This window comes from Numida meleagris, chromosome 24 (genome assembly GCF_002078875.1).
Source record: "Numida meleagris isolate 19003 breed g44 Domestic line chromosome 24, NumMel1.0, whole genome shotgun sequence".
NCBI lineage: Eukaryota > Metazoa > Chordata > Aves > Galliformes > Numididae > Numida > Numida meleagris.
The window spans coordinates 2,030,571-2,048,603 of record NC_034432.1 but is presented as its reverse complement, the minus strand read 5'-3'; the positions used below and the strand labels follow the sequence as shown (position 1 = coordinate 2,048,603).

General features: G+C 55.4%; 1 protein-coding gene across 2 annotated transcripts; it reads right to left on the bottom strand.

Moving 5' to 3' along the window:
* On the bottom strand, positions 413-17,508 carry SNX27 (sorting nexin family member 27). Of its 2 annotated transcripts, XM_021376590.1 has the most exons (13): positions 17,196-17,508; positions 10,761-10,992; positions 9,820-10,012; positions 8,360-8,424; positions 7,896-8,000; positions 7,365-7,443; positions 5,931-6,094; positions 4,675-4,764; positions 3,396-3,545; positions 3,107-3,235; positions 2,571-2,630; positions 1,572-1,634; positions 413-568 (listed from the first exon to the last, which is right to left on the bottom strand). In XM_021376590.1, the coding sequence occupies exons 1-13, from the start codon at positions 17,468-17,470 to the stop codon at positions 521-523; spliced, it is 1,653 nt and encodes a 550-aa protein (XP_021232265.1). In that variant the 5' UTR covers positions 17,471-17,508; the 3' UTR covers positions 413-520. The 2 variants fall into 2 exon arrangements, with proteins under 2 accessions (XP_021232265.1, XP_021232266.1); XM_021376591.1 differs by lacking the exon at positions 1,572-1,634.

Here is an 18,033-nt window from a genome sequence, read left to right as displayed (position 1 = left end):
TCTTTTTCCTCTCCTTTTTCCCCCCTTTTTTCTTTTCCCTGTTATTTTCTTTCTCTCTAAAAAGTTTAATTTTTAAAACCAGAATGGTGTGGAAGGATGGATGTGTGTGAAAACACACCTTAAAGAAGATACTGCCAGTGACAGGAAACCTCAAAAGAAATATTGACGTGTAGATGTGGATGGGATCTGTGTACATCACTTTTTCATGGTTTTTTTGTATGTGTGTGATTTTTGTTGTTGTTTTTTTTTTTTTTTTATACATACATACATATATACGTCCAAACAGTGCAAATGGATTAACTCAATTTCCAGTTGTAAAAAATGGGATGAGAACCATCCATGGGTGCAGGGCCGAGGGGACAGGATGGGGTCAAGCCCTCCTCAGTCCCACAAAGATGACTTTCACAAATGCTGTTATTATTAATAATATTTAGTTTAAGGGCTTTAATACAATAACAGAATTTTTTAAGTGTTAATTTGGGGGCTGGGGTGGGGGGTTACGTTCCGCTGTGCCATGGGGTTAAGTGGCCGCATCCCTCTGCTGTGACCGCACCGTCTGGAAGATGTTCTGCAAGAGAGAGGAGAAGGGACACATCAAGGGGTGACGCTGCGATGCGCCCCACAAGTCCAGGACCCAGAGGTAAGTCCCATGGGGTGGAGGTCCACGTTGCATCCCAGAGGGTGAGGACCCAGCAATGCGCCCCCATAGGATGAAGACCCAGAGATGTGCCCCATAGGGTGCAGACCCAGTGCTGCACCCCACATCATCACTGCTGTCCCCCTCTCTGCCCTCACTTTGGGGCTGCTGCAGCTCCTCATGTTCACTCTACTCCCCCTCATTGCTGGATTTTTGGTTTAACTGGGGTATTTCAGCTCTGGGATGGCTCTGCCCCTCTCCCTACAGCACCAAACGCCCCACGGCACAGCCAGGAGCAATCCCAGCAGCAAACCTGTCCTCAAGACCCCGATGCTGCATTTGGGGCGCTCCTACTGCCACGCTCCCTCCACAGTCTTTTTATTTCACAATTTGCAGAACCGCTCCCTGTCCCACTCGTGTGGGGCTGGGAGCTGTGAGGTGTCCCACAGAGCTGTGATGTGCATCAACGAAATGAGACCCAAAGCTCTGGGCCCAGCCAGGGGACACACACAACCTCTATCCCACAGCACTGGGGGTTGCCCTACTGTTATCTGCTGCTCAACATCTGTGGGGCAGAGGAAGCAGTGTGTGGGGCTAGGGGCTCCTTCCTCAGCGGTGACACCATCAGAGCGGCTCTGGGGGTGTTCTGCCTCAGTGAGCACAGCCAAGAACAGCCCAGTACAGGCACACACAGCCAGGCACAGTTGCACATAGCCAGGTACAGCCAGGTACAGTCGCACATAACCAGGTACAGCTGCACTCCACCAGGCACAGCAGCACAGCCTGCAGCCATCACAGATGCGTGGAGCAAAACACTGCGCTGAGCTCTGTGCGTGCAACGGGAGCGGTGCTGGGGGAGCAGCAGAAGGCGCTGCTCTGCGCTGCAGAGCTGAGTGGGAAGCAGAGCTCCCGGCGGGTGCTGCAGCGTGGTTACCTTGCTGCACACTGTGTCTGTGCTGCAGTTCTGGTTATCCTTGTCTCTTGCCTCCTCCTCCACCTTGACGAGGAAAAAAGATGGAAAGGGGATAAATAAAAAAAATGGAGCCCAAGGGGGTGAGAGGGGAGCAAGAGGCGGCTGGGAGCAGCGGCAGGGGCAATGGTGGGAATTCTGCACAGCAAAGCAGCTCCAGCACCAACAAAACTTCCAGCCCAGCACAATCACCAGCACCATTTCCAGCTCCACTGCCGGCAACCAGCTCCAGAAATCCAGTTCCAGCACCGCTCCAGCACTAGCACATGAGCACCACCTCCAGCACAGCTCCAGCATCAGCACCACCAGCTCCAGATCTCCATCTCCATCCCACCTCCAGCCCCAGACCACTGCCAGGATGCAGCCCTGAGCCACGCAGAGTGCTCCGAGCATGGTGCTGAGCCCAGGCCAGGGCCAGTGCCATCGGCAAAGTGAGAGCAGGCTTACAGAGCCCAGAGCTTGTGATTCCTATGGGGACAGGGATGTCACCTGGCAGGTACCCTTGGTCCCACTGCATCACCTCATGCCCAACGCTGGGCCAAACCCTGGAGCTCCCAACTCCACAGCACAGTGAGCCCAGGGCAGAGGGGATGAGAGGACAAGAGTTGGATGGCACCAGCAGGCACAGCGCAGGGGCCACAGGATGGACTCATGGTGACAGCATGGCTCTGAGTAGGAGAGCCCTTTCTGAAAGGTTCAGCAGCTGCAGGACAAAGATTTTGCCACCTGCACCCAACAGCAGAGCCCACTGGCCCTGGGAGCTCTTCGCTGGACCGTGACACACAGCACCCTGCAGCTTTGCAAATGTAACAACACCATGCTCCCAGCAGAGCCAGCTCCCTGCTCCCAACACCCCGCTGCTTCCCGTTCAACCCTTCTTGCCTGGGGGCAGGCGGGAGCAATTGCCAGCAAAACACTGCTGTGGGAGGTGAAGACAATTCCCTGCAGTCACGGGGTCCTTACCTCTTTCCTCCACTTGAGCTCACAGAAAACCCGCTCGAAGCACTCATGCATGTAGTTGAACTGCAAAGAGAAAGCGGGCGCAGCTCAGATCACGCAGCACCCAACGCCCGGCCTGCGCCGCTGGCTCCTCCTGGCGGCCACGTCCCCACCGCAGCACTGGGGGTGTTCTGCAGCTCCCAGACGGACATGGAATCACGGGATGGCTGGGGTGGAAGGGACATTAAAGAGCACAGAACCACGGGATCACAGAATGGCTGGGTGGAGAGGGATCCCTACAGATCACACAACTACGGAATCACAGCATGGTTGGGTTGGAAGGGACCTCAAAGATCACAGAACCACGGGATCATGGAATGATTGGGTTGAGAGGGACCTCAAAGATCACAGAGCCACACAATGTCTGCATCACTGACAAAGATGTTGACGACCACTGCTCCCAAGATGGACTCCTGGGTGACACCACCTGCCACTGCCTTCCCCTGGACACGGAGCAGTTCTGGCTTCTTCTCAAACCTGTGAGGAATGGGGCTACTTACGTAGGGGGTGAAGATTTTAACCCATCGGGGTTTCTTCTCTCCTCGAGCGTATTCAAAACAAAATGCCATTCCCTCTTCGTCCGTGTCCCACCGCTGCATTTCGTCCCATTCAAATGCTATTACCTGGTTCTGAGGGGAGACAAAACCCAGGTGAGCCCCTGGGGGACGGGGCGGTTTGAGGCACATCGGGTGGCAAAGCGAAGCCACGTGAAGAGGGACACGGACTGAGCTCCAGAGCTATGGGGCTTTCTACACAGCTACAGGGCTGAGTCTGGACCCGTGCTCTCACCTCCAGCTGTCCCTCCTCGGTGCAGGCGTGGAGTTTAAAGTGCTTAATGCTGATGGCCGTGATCACATGTCCCTTCCGCCGAGAGTCACAGGAGCAATGAGGGAAGATGATCTCATTGTAACCCTCGCACGTCCGCAACATGTTTAAATACTGCAGAGAGAAAGTCAGCGCATTGGCTCAGTGAGACCGTGGGATGGGAACCCGGCACCCCTCAGAACCCTGCAAAGGAAAGCTGGGAACCCATGGGCAGCAGGGCTCCCCAGAGCACACCTCCATCCAGGGGGGTCGCCAAAAGGTGCCCCCATCCCAGGGCTCCCTAGCTGGGCACCCTGAACATCTCCATCAAGACTCGGAGCAAACCCAGAGCACGACCCATTCCTGGGAGCTCAGGAGGCCTGCAGTGGGGTGACATGGGGCTCGTGCCTCCCCACAGCTCTGGAGGACAGCTGCAGTTTGAGGAACAGACCAGCAGCTGTTGGGATTGACGCTTCTTGCAGTCCCTGGATGCTGTTCCAAGAGGTGCTTTGGTCACTGCCAAGCGCCAGCGTGGTTACTCCCAGTGGAGGAGCCTCAGCGCCCCCAGCCACACAAGACTGTGTGCTCTGTGCACTGCTCTTGCTCAAAAGGAGGTGGCTTTGCACCATTTTGGCACCTGGGAGATGCTGCTTAGCTGAAGGCTTGATCCAAGGACTTCCAGGACTGCGACTTATTGCAAGAGAAAGGTTTTCATGGGGCAGAACCTCAACGTGCGAGATGGGGACATGGAGGTGAGGCTTTCCCAAGAGCCACAGCTCCCTTTGGTCACCAGAAAGCTGTGAGGGGAGCTACGGGATGACCCAGAGCAGGAAGTGCCTGCTTACTGATCCTCGCATTGGTTAATCATTAGGAGGCTATCAGGATTTCGGGTGACTCTTCCAGGGTTAAAACTGGGGGATGTCAGAGCTGCAAATGGGCTGTGGGACCCCAGCGTGGGTTGAGGCCTGGACTTTCGCCAGGCTACAAAGAATTGAAGGCACTGGAGCACAGCAGCTGCACTGCGAGCAGCCAGGGCCCGCTCCTCTTTGTGAGGCCAATGCTGCCACCTCTGGGGCTGTTAGGGATAAAAACGACCTTTGCCTCTCGATGACTGGAGAGCAGCAGCTGTCCCTGGAGGGCCGTGGGGGAAGGACTGCTATGGTCACCTTTCAGCACAAGGTTTTTCGCTGCTTGGAGCGGTGCTGGGTACAGCGCTGCAAGGCGCTTGCTGGAGGAAACGAGCAGGACAAGTGGGACAACTCACCATGACCATCTTTCTCTGCTCACACAGCTTCTGTAGCTGGTAGGACTTCTCCTCTGCTTTGATGTAGCCCTTCTTGACATCATCAACAGCCTTAAACAGGGAAAAAAAAGAAAAGGAAAGAAAACCTGGCAGTCAGACTGCAAGATCCCAACACCACATCCCAGGGCCATCACGAGCCCCCGAGCACCGTACAGGTGGACTTTGGAAAAACATCCCCTGGAGGAAAAGGAGGGACCTGGACATCTGGCACATGGCATCCTGCTTTTGCCCTTGTGTATCCCCTGGTTTTCGCACCCCACGCTGCTGGAGGGCAGCACTGGCATGGAATCCTGCATTACCCTTCAGACTGAGCAGCCTTTCTCTCAGCCCTGCACACCCCAAGTTCTGCCCAGCAGCTCCCAAAGCTCCTGGCCAACAGAAGAGCCAGTCTAGGAAATCAGTTATTTCAGTTTCTACCAGGGGCTGGTACTGGCTCAGTCTGGAGTGTCAGGAGAGCATTTTTGGTGGTGGAGAGACAGAGCAGGACCCATCTCACTGAAGTTGGCAGATATCTACCTCTGGGCTGGTCATCCTAGCCTGGCTTTCTACAGTCAATGGGAGAACACGGCTCTTCTCAGGCTCACTTCATCCTATAGGGCAGCATCATAGGAGGGGGCAGGTGAAAAGACAGAAATGTGGTTCTGCAGAGCAGGTAGAAATCTGCTCCCCAGCTGCCCACAGACCTCATACAGAGCTGGGGAAAATATCCCACCCATGGACTGCAGCCACATGGGATTCCTCCAGCTCACCCTGGGAAGGCAGCTGGCACTGAGAACTGTGTGAGCCCCACCATACAGCCCCAGCCACCAGGACACACCCAGGCCAGGCATTGCTGCTCCTCAAAGTTGTCCAGCCAAGGAGCGCAGTGGCTGCAGTAGTTTTGGGAGGCAGGCCCTTGGCTGCCAGCAGTTCATAGAATCATAAGGTTGGAAGAGGCTACTAAGATCATTGAGTCCAACCCCAACCCACCCGACCATGCCCACAAACTGCATCCTCAAGTGCCTCTGCAGTTCTTGAACCCCTCCAGAGACGTCCCCTTCAACATCTCTGCAGTTCTTGAACCCCTCCGGAGACAGTGACTCGCCCCCTCCCTGGGCAGCCTGTTCCAATGCATCACCACTCCTTCAGAGAAGAAATTTTTCCTGATACGCAACCTGGGTTGGCTTACCTCCAGCACAAAGCTCCAGCTCTCGCCCAGGGAGCTCTCGGGCACCCACCTGGTGGAAGAAGTAGGTGACTGCCAAGTCATTGTCATTGAGAAGAGCCTCCTCCTCTGTCGTGAAGAGCCATTTCCGGATGGTCAGGCACGTCCCTGGCACCGCCGAGGTATAGTTCTGCACATAGAGTTTGTGGGGAAACTCGTTGGGGGCCAGCTTGCGCACTGCAAGAAGCAGAGGACACAGGGATAAGCTTAACTCAGCTCCTGCTTCCATGGCGCTGGACCCTGCCTGTCCCTTGCGATGGGCTCCAGGGCACGGACAGGAATTTTGCCCCGTATGACACCATGACAGCGGTGAGGACCATCTCCGGGTCCCCAGTGGTGCATGTGGGGCATACGTTGCCATTTCACTGCATTAACCTAAGTGAAGCAACACACGGCTGGGACTCCTGGCAGCACTGCCAGCAGCCAGCCCCGCGCTCACTGCTTCTTGGGGATGCATCGAGGAGGCGAGTGCCAGCCTGTCAGCAAGGGGATGGCCACCACCTTACTGCAGACAGACCTAACAGTTTCCAAGGAAATTAAATGGAGTGTATCCAGATGGGAATAAATGGGGATGCTCTCAGTGAGTGTCCAGAAAGCGCAAGGCAGGAAGGTTAAGTGGAGCTTTTGCATTTCAGAGCGAGGAGCACAGCACTCAGGGATAAGGAATTAATAGCTGCGGCTGGAGCCTGCTGGTGGTAGAGCTTCCTGTGTGACGCTGTGCCAGCAGACAGGAACCCCAGCACAGCCCTGTCCCAGTGCTAACACCCAGAAATGAAGGCACCTGGCTGGGAATGAGAAATATGCTCAGCTCAGAACCCATCACAGGGAAATACAAACCCATCGCTCCCACTCTGTGGTGCAACTGTGATACCGGTGACAACGCTGGTTCAGCAAACCCACCATAAAGCTGGGGGAGATCAGAGCCTGTCAAGGCCTGGCAGCCCCCAGCACAAGCTGAGCTGGAAGGAGAATAGTACTAAGTGCCAAAATCCCACGTTCCAACCTCAAATCCCATCAGACACCGAAGGACCAATGAGATGGCAAGCTGCAGCTTGCGGCCCCTTGCAGCCTGGACCCAGCTCACATGTGCACAGAGCAAATCCCATCTCCACTGCAGCCCCTCTCCCCTGCACCGAGACACTGCTTGTGCCCAATCTCCAGCTGTGTTTCAGTGATGCCGGCCACCACTTCTCTCCGAACCGAAGTAAAACATATCTCAGTTTAGCAAAAGAGTCTCCTTGAACTGCTCAGGAACGGGAAAGTCAAACAGCGGCCAAAAAAAAAAAGGCATCAGACTTTGAGGGATCCTCATTATCAGCGCTGTGCCTGCCCAGTTCCTCCAGGGCCCCTTGGTTTTGTGAGTGCAGATAAGAGCTGCAGGAGCGCCCTCAGGCTCTGCCAGCACTGACTTGGCTGCTGTTGGCACCGGGTGGATTCTGGCACTTACCAAAGGAGTGATTGATCACTTCAAACAAGGCGAAGTAGTTGGCGGTAACGCTGTCCATTCCAACTTTAGCAGCCACAGCCTGGAGAGCAACCAAAGGGAAGACAGGGTGAGCGCAGCAGGGGCTGCCACCCCCGGCCACTGCTCTGCAGGGCTGGGCCAGCTCCGTGTGGGCTGTCCCCGAGCACTGCCTACCCCGAGGTGCTAACACCAAGGAGAACGTGGGTGCTGGATGCACACAACTCCTGTGCCAGGCACACCGCGTTACAGCTGAGGCGCTTGGAGCCATCCACCAACTTTAAGATGTTATCAGGGACAATTAATTCATCCCTTTCTCTGTCCTTGCAGCCAAGCCAAGGAAATGCTGTCTCAGCACGGTGTGAGGTCAGCGCTTGCCAGTTCCCACCCTCTCTGCTACAACGCTGATGCTCAGGAGGGGCAGAGGAGCCAGTGGGCACCTCCAGGGCCTCAGGTAACGCATAGATCACATTCATCTCTCATGTTCACAAGAAAGAAAGAAAATAAAGCACCCACCTGGTACACCTGGTCTGTAGTGCTGTTCTTTTTGACTCTGACTGTCACTGTTGTTATGTCTGGTAACGCTACCCGGAGCTCCACATCCGAGACGCCGTTGTAATTCTGAAGAAGGGAAAAAAAGAGGACAGGGATCAGTGAGGCCCTTGGTTGAGGGGCTGGGGGTCACCTCTCCCAGCTCCAGCTGAGCCAGGAACTCACTGGACCAACTACTGATTGCCTTGCATTGCTAATTAACGTGGTCATTTGTACACCATCACACCCAACAAGCCTCCAGAATCCCTTTTCAGGCTGCAATGGGGAACTCTGAAAGAAGCAGCAGGCTGGGGGCAAGCAGTCCATGGCAGGGCTGGCGGGCAGCCTTGCTTTTCTGCTGTTGCTTTCTACGTGATTTTGGCAGTGTCCCTGCTCCCCGGCACAGCCTCTACCAGGGCAGAGCTGCAGCGCGCTGCCCACGTGCCTACCTCATCCGACTCCGACAGGAACTCCTGCATGATGTCACTCTCTCCGATGACGCGGATGGAGCACACTGCAGGACACAGAGCACAGGTCAGGAGCCTACCCAGAGGAAGGGGAGCCACCCCTCCAGGAGCAGCCCAAAGGACAGGGTGGCAGCAGGGTGATAATGCCCATCTGTTCTGCAGGCAGCCAAGGGCAGGGATAGCCTTCTCAAAGTGAGCTGGGGCAGGTGGGCTGGCACCAAGCGGCGAGTGCAGTGGTGTCGGGTAGACTGCCATGTGGGATATTCCCCCCAGGTAAAGCCCAGGCCGCAGGCACTCAGCCAACAGGAGGTTTCAGATGTACTTAAAAGCAGTGTGAGGACTGCATAAATAGTTATTCCAGAGGGACCAGAGCTATTTGGGAATTCAGGTCAAGTTCAGGAAATAATCTGGAGCCAAAGCGCATCATGCTGCATCCGAATGTGACCAGCCTGCCCCTTCCTGCAGCCAGGAGGAGGAAGATGAATGAGCTGTGTGGGGTGGGGAGAACCTGACCTACATCCCACTGCGGTGCTCACACAAAGAGATGGAGCTCAGTGCTTCACCCATAAGAGGCAGCTACAAATGAGCCGCCTTTAGTCACAGAGGAACACATGCCAGGAAGGATTTGGGGGTGCTGGTGGCCAACACCCCCAAATCCTACTGCTGACTACAAGCCAGCAGTGTGCCACTGTGGCCAAGAAGGCCAATGGTGTCCTGGTTGGCCAACAGCTGACCCCAAGCCACAGCAGCGTGTCCTCATTGCTAAGTGTCTGACTGGCCAACGGCTGGCCAACAGTGGACCATGAGCCAGCAGCATGCCCTGGTGGCCAAGAAGGCCAATGGGACTTGGGGTGCATTGCCCAGAGTGGGGCCAGCAGGGCAGAGAGGGGCTCCTTCCCTCTGCTTGCTCTAGTGAGGGCACAGCTGGAGCACTGGGCCCAACGTGGGGCTCCCCAGTTCTACACAGCCTGGAAAGTGCTGGGAGAGCCCTGCAGAGGGCTGCTGAGATGGTGGGGGCCTGCAGCACCTCCTGATGGGGACAGGCTGAGCACCCTGGAGCTGTTCACCTGGAGAAGAGATGGCTGAGAGGGATCTGATCAGTGTCTGAGGGGCAGAGGTCAGGAGGATGGGGCTAGGCTCTGTTTGGCGCTACCCAGTGCCAGGACAAGGGGCAGCAGGCGCAGACTGGAGCCCAGGGAGTTCTGTCTGAATGTGAGGGAGAACTTCTGCACGTGAGGGTGGAAGAGCCCTGGAACAGAGCCCAGTGAGGCATGGGGAAGTTTCCTTCTCTGGAAAGATTCAAACCCACACGGATGTGACCCTGGACAATGTATTGTAGGGAATTGCTTTAGGGTTGGGCTGGGGATCTCCAGAGGTCCCTTACAATCCCCATGGTTCTGGGACCCTGTGATTCTGTGACGTTCACGCTCTCAGCTCCATACCTTTCTCCAGGTACTCCTCCAGCCCTCGCCGCCGTGCATCCAGCTGCTGTTCCGACAGGGAGAAGGGCCACTTTCCAGGGAGACGTGGGAAGGTGAAATTGGCAAATTCCCGCTTCAGGTTCTGGTGCAGGATGGCAAACTCACGGTACCGCTTGGAGCAGAGCTGCCGACCGGCCATGTAAACGTTGTACACCTGAGGGGAGCAGAGCAGAGCGTCTCAGAGTGCAGCCAGGAGGGTTTGAGCTGCAATGAGAAGGATGGTTCGATGCTTCCAGCATCACCTTGAGAGAGGAGGTGGTGCTGGGATGGGGCCAGGAGGTGCAGAGAGCAGCAGCTCCAGTGCAGAGGTTCCTCTGTCCTCCTACAGCCCCCCAGCAGCACCCTCCACCCTCCCAGCAGCAATGCCCAGCCTGGCTCTGGCACAATGAAGAGGTCTCTTCAAACCCCTATGGCTTGGGGTTTCTCCAGCAAGAGCAGGCAGCAAGTGCAAGGCAGGCAGGATGAGGGCGCTGAGGTTTGCAAGCAGGGCATGTTTCTTTAATTTATTTCCCCCCATATTCTCCAGAGGGAAGAAGACGACAAAAGGGAAAAGGAATTCCCCAGATGGGAAGCGGCATGTCAGGACATCTGTTCCCTCTCACAGATCTCCTCAACACTTGGTGTAAAACAGGAGTGCAAATGCGAGCAAAAGCTCACACAAGCACAACTGTAGCTTCCTACCTCATCTTCCATACTAGTGGTATTAATAAAAATGTTTGCAGCACACAAGAAATAACTGCAAAAGCATAACCAAGCACAGACTAAATAAGCTAGTGTCAAAAGCAGACAATAGTAAATTAATGAGTTTCCATATTGAAAGCACAAAGAGACCACTGTCACCCGCTGTCCCCAAGCAGTACACGAGCTCGGGGCACGGGAAGCGCTGTCCAGCCAGTACCAACCACGAACTTCTCGCCGTTCTGCTCCACGTGCTTGTAGGTGGGGATGGAGATAGGCACGGCTTGCTTCTCCGTGTAGTCGTAGAAGGACTGACCCAAGGAGTCGTCACTGGGGTCGAGGTTGTCGGCCTCGTGGGGAGGCACCGACAGCACTGTCAGGATCAGCTCCTTCTCCCCAGCACGGATCAGGTCCACCACCTGCTTATGTGTTGCTCCTTCGACGTTCACCCCGTTCCTGCAAGAGAGCGGAGAAGCCATCAGCAAGGCCAAAGGAATACCAAGAGCCAGCCCAGAAATCCAGCACGGATCTGGCTCCCCAACAGCAGAAGGTAACTGACATCTCCATGGTTTCAGCTCCCTTCCTGCAGTGGGTTACACCAGCTAGAGAGCAGCAAGAAAAATACCCCAAAACAAAAAAAAACCCAACCCACGTAGTTCCCGTGTTCAAATTCTGCAAGTTCTGCTTCGGTGGGAGCAGCTCTGCAGCTCAGCTCTTCCAGGAAGCAAGCAGAGCCCAGCTGCACTGCTCTGCTCTCACAACAGAGTTTAAGCTTCATCCATTTATCCTACTGACAATTTATTGGGTTGTTCGTTATGGTACCCCATTTAGGAGCTTCTGACACAGCCAGAAGTTCTTTAGGGGCTTTGCAGAGCCAGAGAATGCCTTAGATTGGAAGAGACCCTAAAGCCTGTCCCATTCCAACACCTACAACGGGGAGGGACACCTCCGTGGGTCAGGCTGCCAGAGCCCCATCCAGCCACAGGGCATCCACTCGGCCCCGCTGAATCACACATTGCTCATGCAGGGCAAGCTCTTCAGCCAATGAAGTTCATGCACATGAATATCTAAAACAAGTTGTGCAACTCAGAACTACACAGACGTTCATCCCCAGAACATGAGGTGACAACAGAACAAGGGAAGAAAACACCGACTTCTCCCTGAGAGCAGAGGCTGATGGCAGCCACGCCGCTCGCCCTGGTGCTTCGCCAGCCGAGCCCCCGCACAGGGCGAGGGCATCGGCACCTCTGCAACAGAGTCACCATAGCAACTCCGCCTGCAGAAATCCTCCACAAACCTTGGGGAGAAAGGGAGCGGGAAACGAGCTGCTGTGTGCAGAGCTGCAGCAATGGGTGAGGTGAGAGGAGCCCGGCTGCACGGCACGGCTACAACACACCGACAGCCCAACGCGCCTTTCCTGGGATACTCGGGTGCTTTTCTCTTTGAGCTCCTGCTTCCATTGGAGGCAGCAGAACTCAGCTCAACCCCGCTCTGCCCAGGTGCTCAGCCCAGCTCCGGCCCCCTGTCCAGCTCTGGGGGATGCTGAGCAGGCCTGAGGAGGTAAAACCACAGAATCAGAAAGGTTGGAAAAGACCTCCAAGATCATCAAGTCCAACCACTGACCCATCACCACCATGCCCCAGATCACACAGCTTGGCTCTGCACAGGAAGGGCCAAAAGGAGAACTTCACTCGCTGCAAATCACTGTGGGATGGAGGAGCACAAAGAGCGACTTCCTCCATGTAGTCACTTCTCCAGCCAAAGGCAGATGTGGCAAAAGCAGAAACAGGAGGTTCTGCCCCTTTCCACGGCCAGACGCCGGTCATGGAGCCTTCGTCAGTACCCGGCTTCCTCTTCACCTCATGTTGTGGAAGGGACCCACAGACATCACCAATCGAACCCCAGACCGCACTGTGCTCCCCGGGGCCATCAGCAGAGCCATCACAGAGCCAGGACTGAGGCACTGTGCTGTGAGCTGAGGCATGCGCTGCTGCTACCAACAACCACCCACCTGTCAGGGCTTCCTGGTGCCCGGATCCTCCTGGGTCCCTTCCAACCCAGGATATTCTGTAATTCAGAGAACCATGGAATCACAGAATGGTTGAGCTGGAAGGGTCCTCACACCCCCAGCCCCTCAACCCTGCCATGGGCTGGCTGCCCCCAATCCGCTCAGGCTGCCCAGGACCCCATCCACGGCCTGGGGCACCCACAGCTCACTGGGCAGCACTGCCATGGCCCCACTGCCCTCTGAGCAAAGAATTCCCTCCTCACATCTAACCCAAATCTTCCCTCTTTTAGTTTAAAACTGATGACCCCAGTTCTCAGGATATCCCACGGCAAATCCAGAGGATGCAGCAGAACTCCTCAACACACTAACACTAAGGAAGCTCTACCACACAGAAGAGCATTTCAGTTCTCCCATTAGTGCACCGAATGACTCATTTTCTGTGAAGACTTCAAATTTCCTAACCGCCTGCCAAGAGAAGACAAGGAAATTGGCTGCGGAAAGCCTGCATGATGCTTCCTCAAGATGAGGACCTCCCTTGAGATTAGGACCTTAAGGAGACACACTCCATGTGCCGACCTCCATCACCAGTGCCTCTTCCAGCTCCTGACCCCCAGCTCCAGGACAGAACTCAGCACACCCCCAGGCAGTTCTGTGCACTTCTGCTTTTTCTGCAGCACGCCAGTTCCCACCAGTCATGCGCATGGCGACGGATCGCTCCCTGCTCTGGGAAGGGCAGTGTTTCCCCAAATGCTCTTCCTAGAAGGAAGTCAACCTTCCTTTTAGGGCTACAAAAACCCAGACCTCGCTCAACATTTCTCCAAACATAAATAAACCTCAGAAGAAATCACCAAGTGCGGCTCCAGTGACCATTCCTATTTCTCCTGTGCAGAAGAAAGCAGAAGCTTGGGAGAACCACCACTTTCACAGCAGCCTCTTAGGACACCTTAAGGAAGTTTTAATATCCCTGCGCACATTTACAGGCTCTGCTCAAGCAAACTGCAGCACTGCCATTCATCCACCTGCTCCAATTACGCGAGCAACGATGCCTCACAAACGAACACTTCTTAAACACTCTGAAAGAAGACAAAGAATGGGAATACTTCAGAAGGTTAAAAACTAAATATCACTTAAAAAAAAAAAAAACAACAGATATTGACTTAACACATAGCCTTGCTGAAAAAAGGAAAAGCATTTTTGGAACTTGATGGTCCTTGGGGTCCCTTCCAACCCAAGCCATTCTATGATTCGGACACTTCAGAAGCTCAACCTGTACCAAATGCAATAGCAGGCAGCTCCCACACCTGCCGACACCAGCTGCAGCAGAAACAATCTAGGTCAAGGCCTCCTTGGTTTCTCCATCCCAGAATAACCCCAGAACACCCTGAGAGCAGCCAAGCTCCAGGACGGACCTCTGAGAGCCCCATGGCCAGCACTGAGCTGGAGTTTTGGGCACAGCCTTGTTGGTCAGTATCACAGCAAGGATTTGTATCGGCTCGTGCAGACCCAATCAACCCCTCCTTGAGGGAAGTTCAAGCAGGACTGGTGAAAAAGGAGGGGGAACGATGGGGGAAGGCACACGGGAAAAGCACCACAGGACGCTGAGTGCTGCACACTGGCTGCACGAATGGAGCAGAGGTAGCAGATACAGGGCTGAATTTCTCCAGCTTCAGTAATTACACTCATCCCCGTGAGCACACAGAGCATTCTGTTGGAATAGACTGCAAGAAGTGTTAAGTCAGGGCAGATGAAAAGACTCTCTCATTTATCTAATTGCATGCTTAATGGGAAAGCCAGCAAGCGAGGGCTCTTCATTTACCCACCACTGTTATCTCCCACAAGAAAATAGATCAATTTGCAGTTTTTTCCTTGGACGTTCCTCGAGCTCTGCATGCAGCAAGGGATGGAGCCACAGTGAGAACCAGGGAGTCCAGAGGAAAAAGGAAAGAGGTTCCCTGAGCCACGTGAGGTTAAGGAGAGAGACATCCTTAAAGCCTTTGGTCCAGGTAAGCCTGCTGACCGCTCCATAAGGTGATTTTCTGGCAACGTGCCCTTTGCATGAGCAGCACAATGCTGCCGTGTCCTTCCTGCAGACAGCTCTGTGCTTCCCCAAAGCAGCACCAGCTTCTTGTGGCCCACACTGATACACAACATCAGACTTCGGGCCAGGAAGAGAGAAAGAGTTTCATTTCCTAAAGGACAAAGCTGGTCCATGGCAGTGTTGGGAGTCCCAATGCACGGTGGAGGCTCTGCACGACCACGTGGACTTCTCACCTGCTGAGAAAGAGTTGGTTGGGCAGTGCCATGCTAAAGTCTTTAGAGAAAAAGTGGGGAAAGCCTGTTAGCAAAACACCAAACATCTGTTCTGCAGGATGGGTCGGAAGGAGACCCCTTGGCATCACACCCACACCAGGGTCTCACTGAGCTCCCTGTTATCAAGAATCAAATCTTCGTTGACTTGTTCTAAGCAAGCTCCCTGCAGACAGAGTTAGGAGCAGTGCAGTGCTCCTTCCTGCGGAGATTAGTTATGACTGTCATTCAGGGTGATAATCAAGAGCTAAATGAGCTCTCATTGTCTGACTCCAATGCCCTCAACACCCACAAACACACAACGAGCTAAGGAGATTAGAGAGCATGCCATGGCTGCGTTGCAAAATCAACCTTGGAAAGCAAGAGCCGCGCGTTCGGTACGGGAGTGTAGAAAGGATGGTGAGAAAGGACTGTGAGAGCACAGGAACCCAAAGAAAACCTTCAGACTATGCCTTGGGCAGAGCTTGGAGCAAGATCCGTGTCCCCTAGCCCTAAGCACGCTGCTCAGCACAACCACAACACAGAGCCCAGAGCCCCGTATGCCATGGCCCAAAGGACGGGAAACCAGAGCTATTTTTGGAGTCTGTTTTATTGTTTCCTGCTCGACTCACGAGCACGCTCGGACTGACTCGCAGGAGCTGGATATTAATTAATGCCTGCATCCTGCTGAACACATAGGTAGTGTGGGGCCAGCAAGCTGACTGATGCAGCCTGGCTAATGAATGCAACAGTCGATACGGGGAGAGGGTGAAAGCGAACCTGACGGTGCTACGAGATGATCCACGGGGAAACGAGGAAGCAGCTTCGCCCTGGAGATGGGCAGGGAGAGGAAATACTGCTCCTTAGCAAGATGGAACAGGCTGCCCACAGAGGTGGCGGGGTCTCCTTCTCTGGAGGTACTCAAACCCACCTGGATGCAATCCTGCTGCAGGGAAATGCTTTAGGGGATCTCCAGAGGTCCCTTCCAGCACCTACAGTTCTGTGTCTCCTTCACACAACGCATTTTAACCATCTCCCACAAGGCAGAGCTCCAACCTGGCACCTTGCAACACATACAGATATTTCCCTAGGTCAATAAGAGCTGTTCTGACGTCACTCCTCCAGGTACAGAATTCAGCCCTGAACACTTCTACTGCACAGAAAATCAAAGGAGGATGGATTTGGGTCACTGGGAAGAGCTGAATCCCATCCCTGTGCCCGCCGCAGGGCACAGCCGGCTCCAGCCCCGCGCTGTCCCTCAAAGCCCGGCAGCAAGGCATTCCTGCTGCTGGGAAATCCCTGTAATTAATAAGTAATTGAACTTAACCAACTCAGCACCAGGTACAAAGGTGTAAAGAACAGCGGGGATTGCTCAGCACGGGCAGAACCAACCCAAGGAACTGCGCAGCGATGTGTCTGATGTCAGCCCACAAAGTCAACGCTTAAGGGATTTTTTTAAAAAAAAGAAAGGAGAGATTTCAACACACCAAAGTATTTCTATGGGAAGACATTCCCTGTAATTCCTGCAAGGGACAACCAGCGGGTCAGGAAGTAACTGACACCTGTTCAACCACGTCCCCCTGGTGTCCCTAAGGACCCCAGAGCTGTCCCCAAGCACATTGCTGAGGGGAGAACCCCCACACACCATAAAGAAAGGGAACCTCAAAACATCAGAGTAGCAGAGATGGAGATGGCATCCCCACACCCAGAGCTCTTGGGGATGCCACTGGCGCAGCACCCCCTGAATTGTCCCTAAAAGCCCCATGGGGGTGGAGAGGGGCAGCCCCCTACAAGTGCTTCCAGGGCAAGGAACAGGGCACAACCCCACACAGAGCCGCACAGAGGGACAGCAGACTCAGAGCCCTCCTTGGGGTGCACAAAGTGCTCAGAACCTCTGTATTAACCCCCAGGAACTCCCCTAAGACCCTTCAGAACCCCCGAGGCCCCTCAAACTCCCCTATGACTCCTCAGGGCCCACCCCAATCCTCTCAGGACCCCTCAAAATCCTCTCAGGACCCATCTCAAGCCCCTCAGCTCCCTCAGGACATCCCCAAAACCTCCCAGAATCCCCCCCCCAAGCCCTTCACGGCCCACCCCAAACCCCACAGCCCTCTCAGGAAGCTCTCAGCCTGAACCAACTCCTCCCCAGGCCCCCTCAGGACCCCACCTCAGCCCCCCCAAGCCAACCCGGTCTCCCTCACGACCATATTTCCAAACCCCCTCAGAATCCCCCTCAGCCACACCAGAACCTCCTCAGGACCACCCCCCCCCCACGCTCCCTTAACACCGATGCAGCCACCACACCCCCTCCACACGCACCCTTCCCCCGCAGCCCGGGCCCGGCGGCGGTCCCCCCCGTACTCACACCTCCAGGATGCGGTCTCCTTTGCGGACCCCGGCGCGGTCGGCCGCCCCGCCACCCAGCACGGCGCTGACGTGCTGCAGCGGCGCGTACAGCTCGCCGTTGATGCTCCGCAGCTGCCCGCCCTCGCTCACTTGGCCCCGCACGTTGAAGCCGTACCCAGATTCGGATTTCACGATGCGGACCACCCGCGGTCCCCCCGGGGCTCCTTCATCGCCACCGTTCCGCTGCGGGGCCGCGGCCGAGCGCGGCGGCCCTTCACCCTCCTCGTCCGCCATCTTGGCGAGCAGCGCCGGGCCGCGCAGTCACGCGCGCAACGCCCCCTCGGCCACCGTACGCGCAAGGGCTGATGGGAAATGTAGTTCGAACCACAGCCGAGTGCGAGGGGGCGCGGGGAGTGATGGGAAATGTAGTCCGCCGAGCGGCATTGCGGGAGCTGTGGTGCGGCGCTGTCGCCGAAGCGACGGGGATGGGGAACGAGGGGGAGAGCTGAGAGCGGCGTGCAGGATCTAACGGGGTTGTAAGAGAGACGGGGATGGACTCTTCAGCAGAGCGTGTGTGACAGGACGAGGGGAAGCGGTTCCCAACTAAAAGAGGGAGATTTAGGCAGGGTCGGAGGAAGAAGGTTTTTGTGAGAAGGGCAGTGAGGCACTGGCTCCGCAGAGATACGTGGGCAGCGATGCCCCACTCCTGGAGACACCCACGGTCAGGCTGCATCGGGCTCTCAGCACCCGATGGAGCTGCGGGTGTCCCCGCTCATTGCAGGCACGTGGCACCAGATGGTCCTTAAAGGTCTCTCCCAGCTCAAACAATTCCGTGGTCCTCTTAATGACCACCTGCA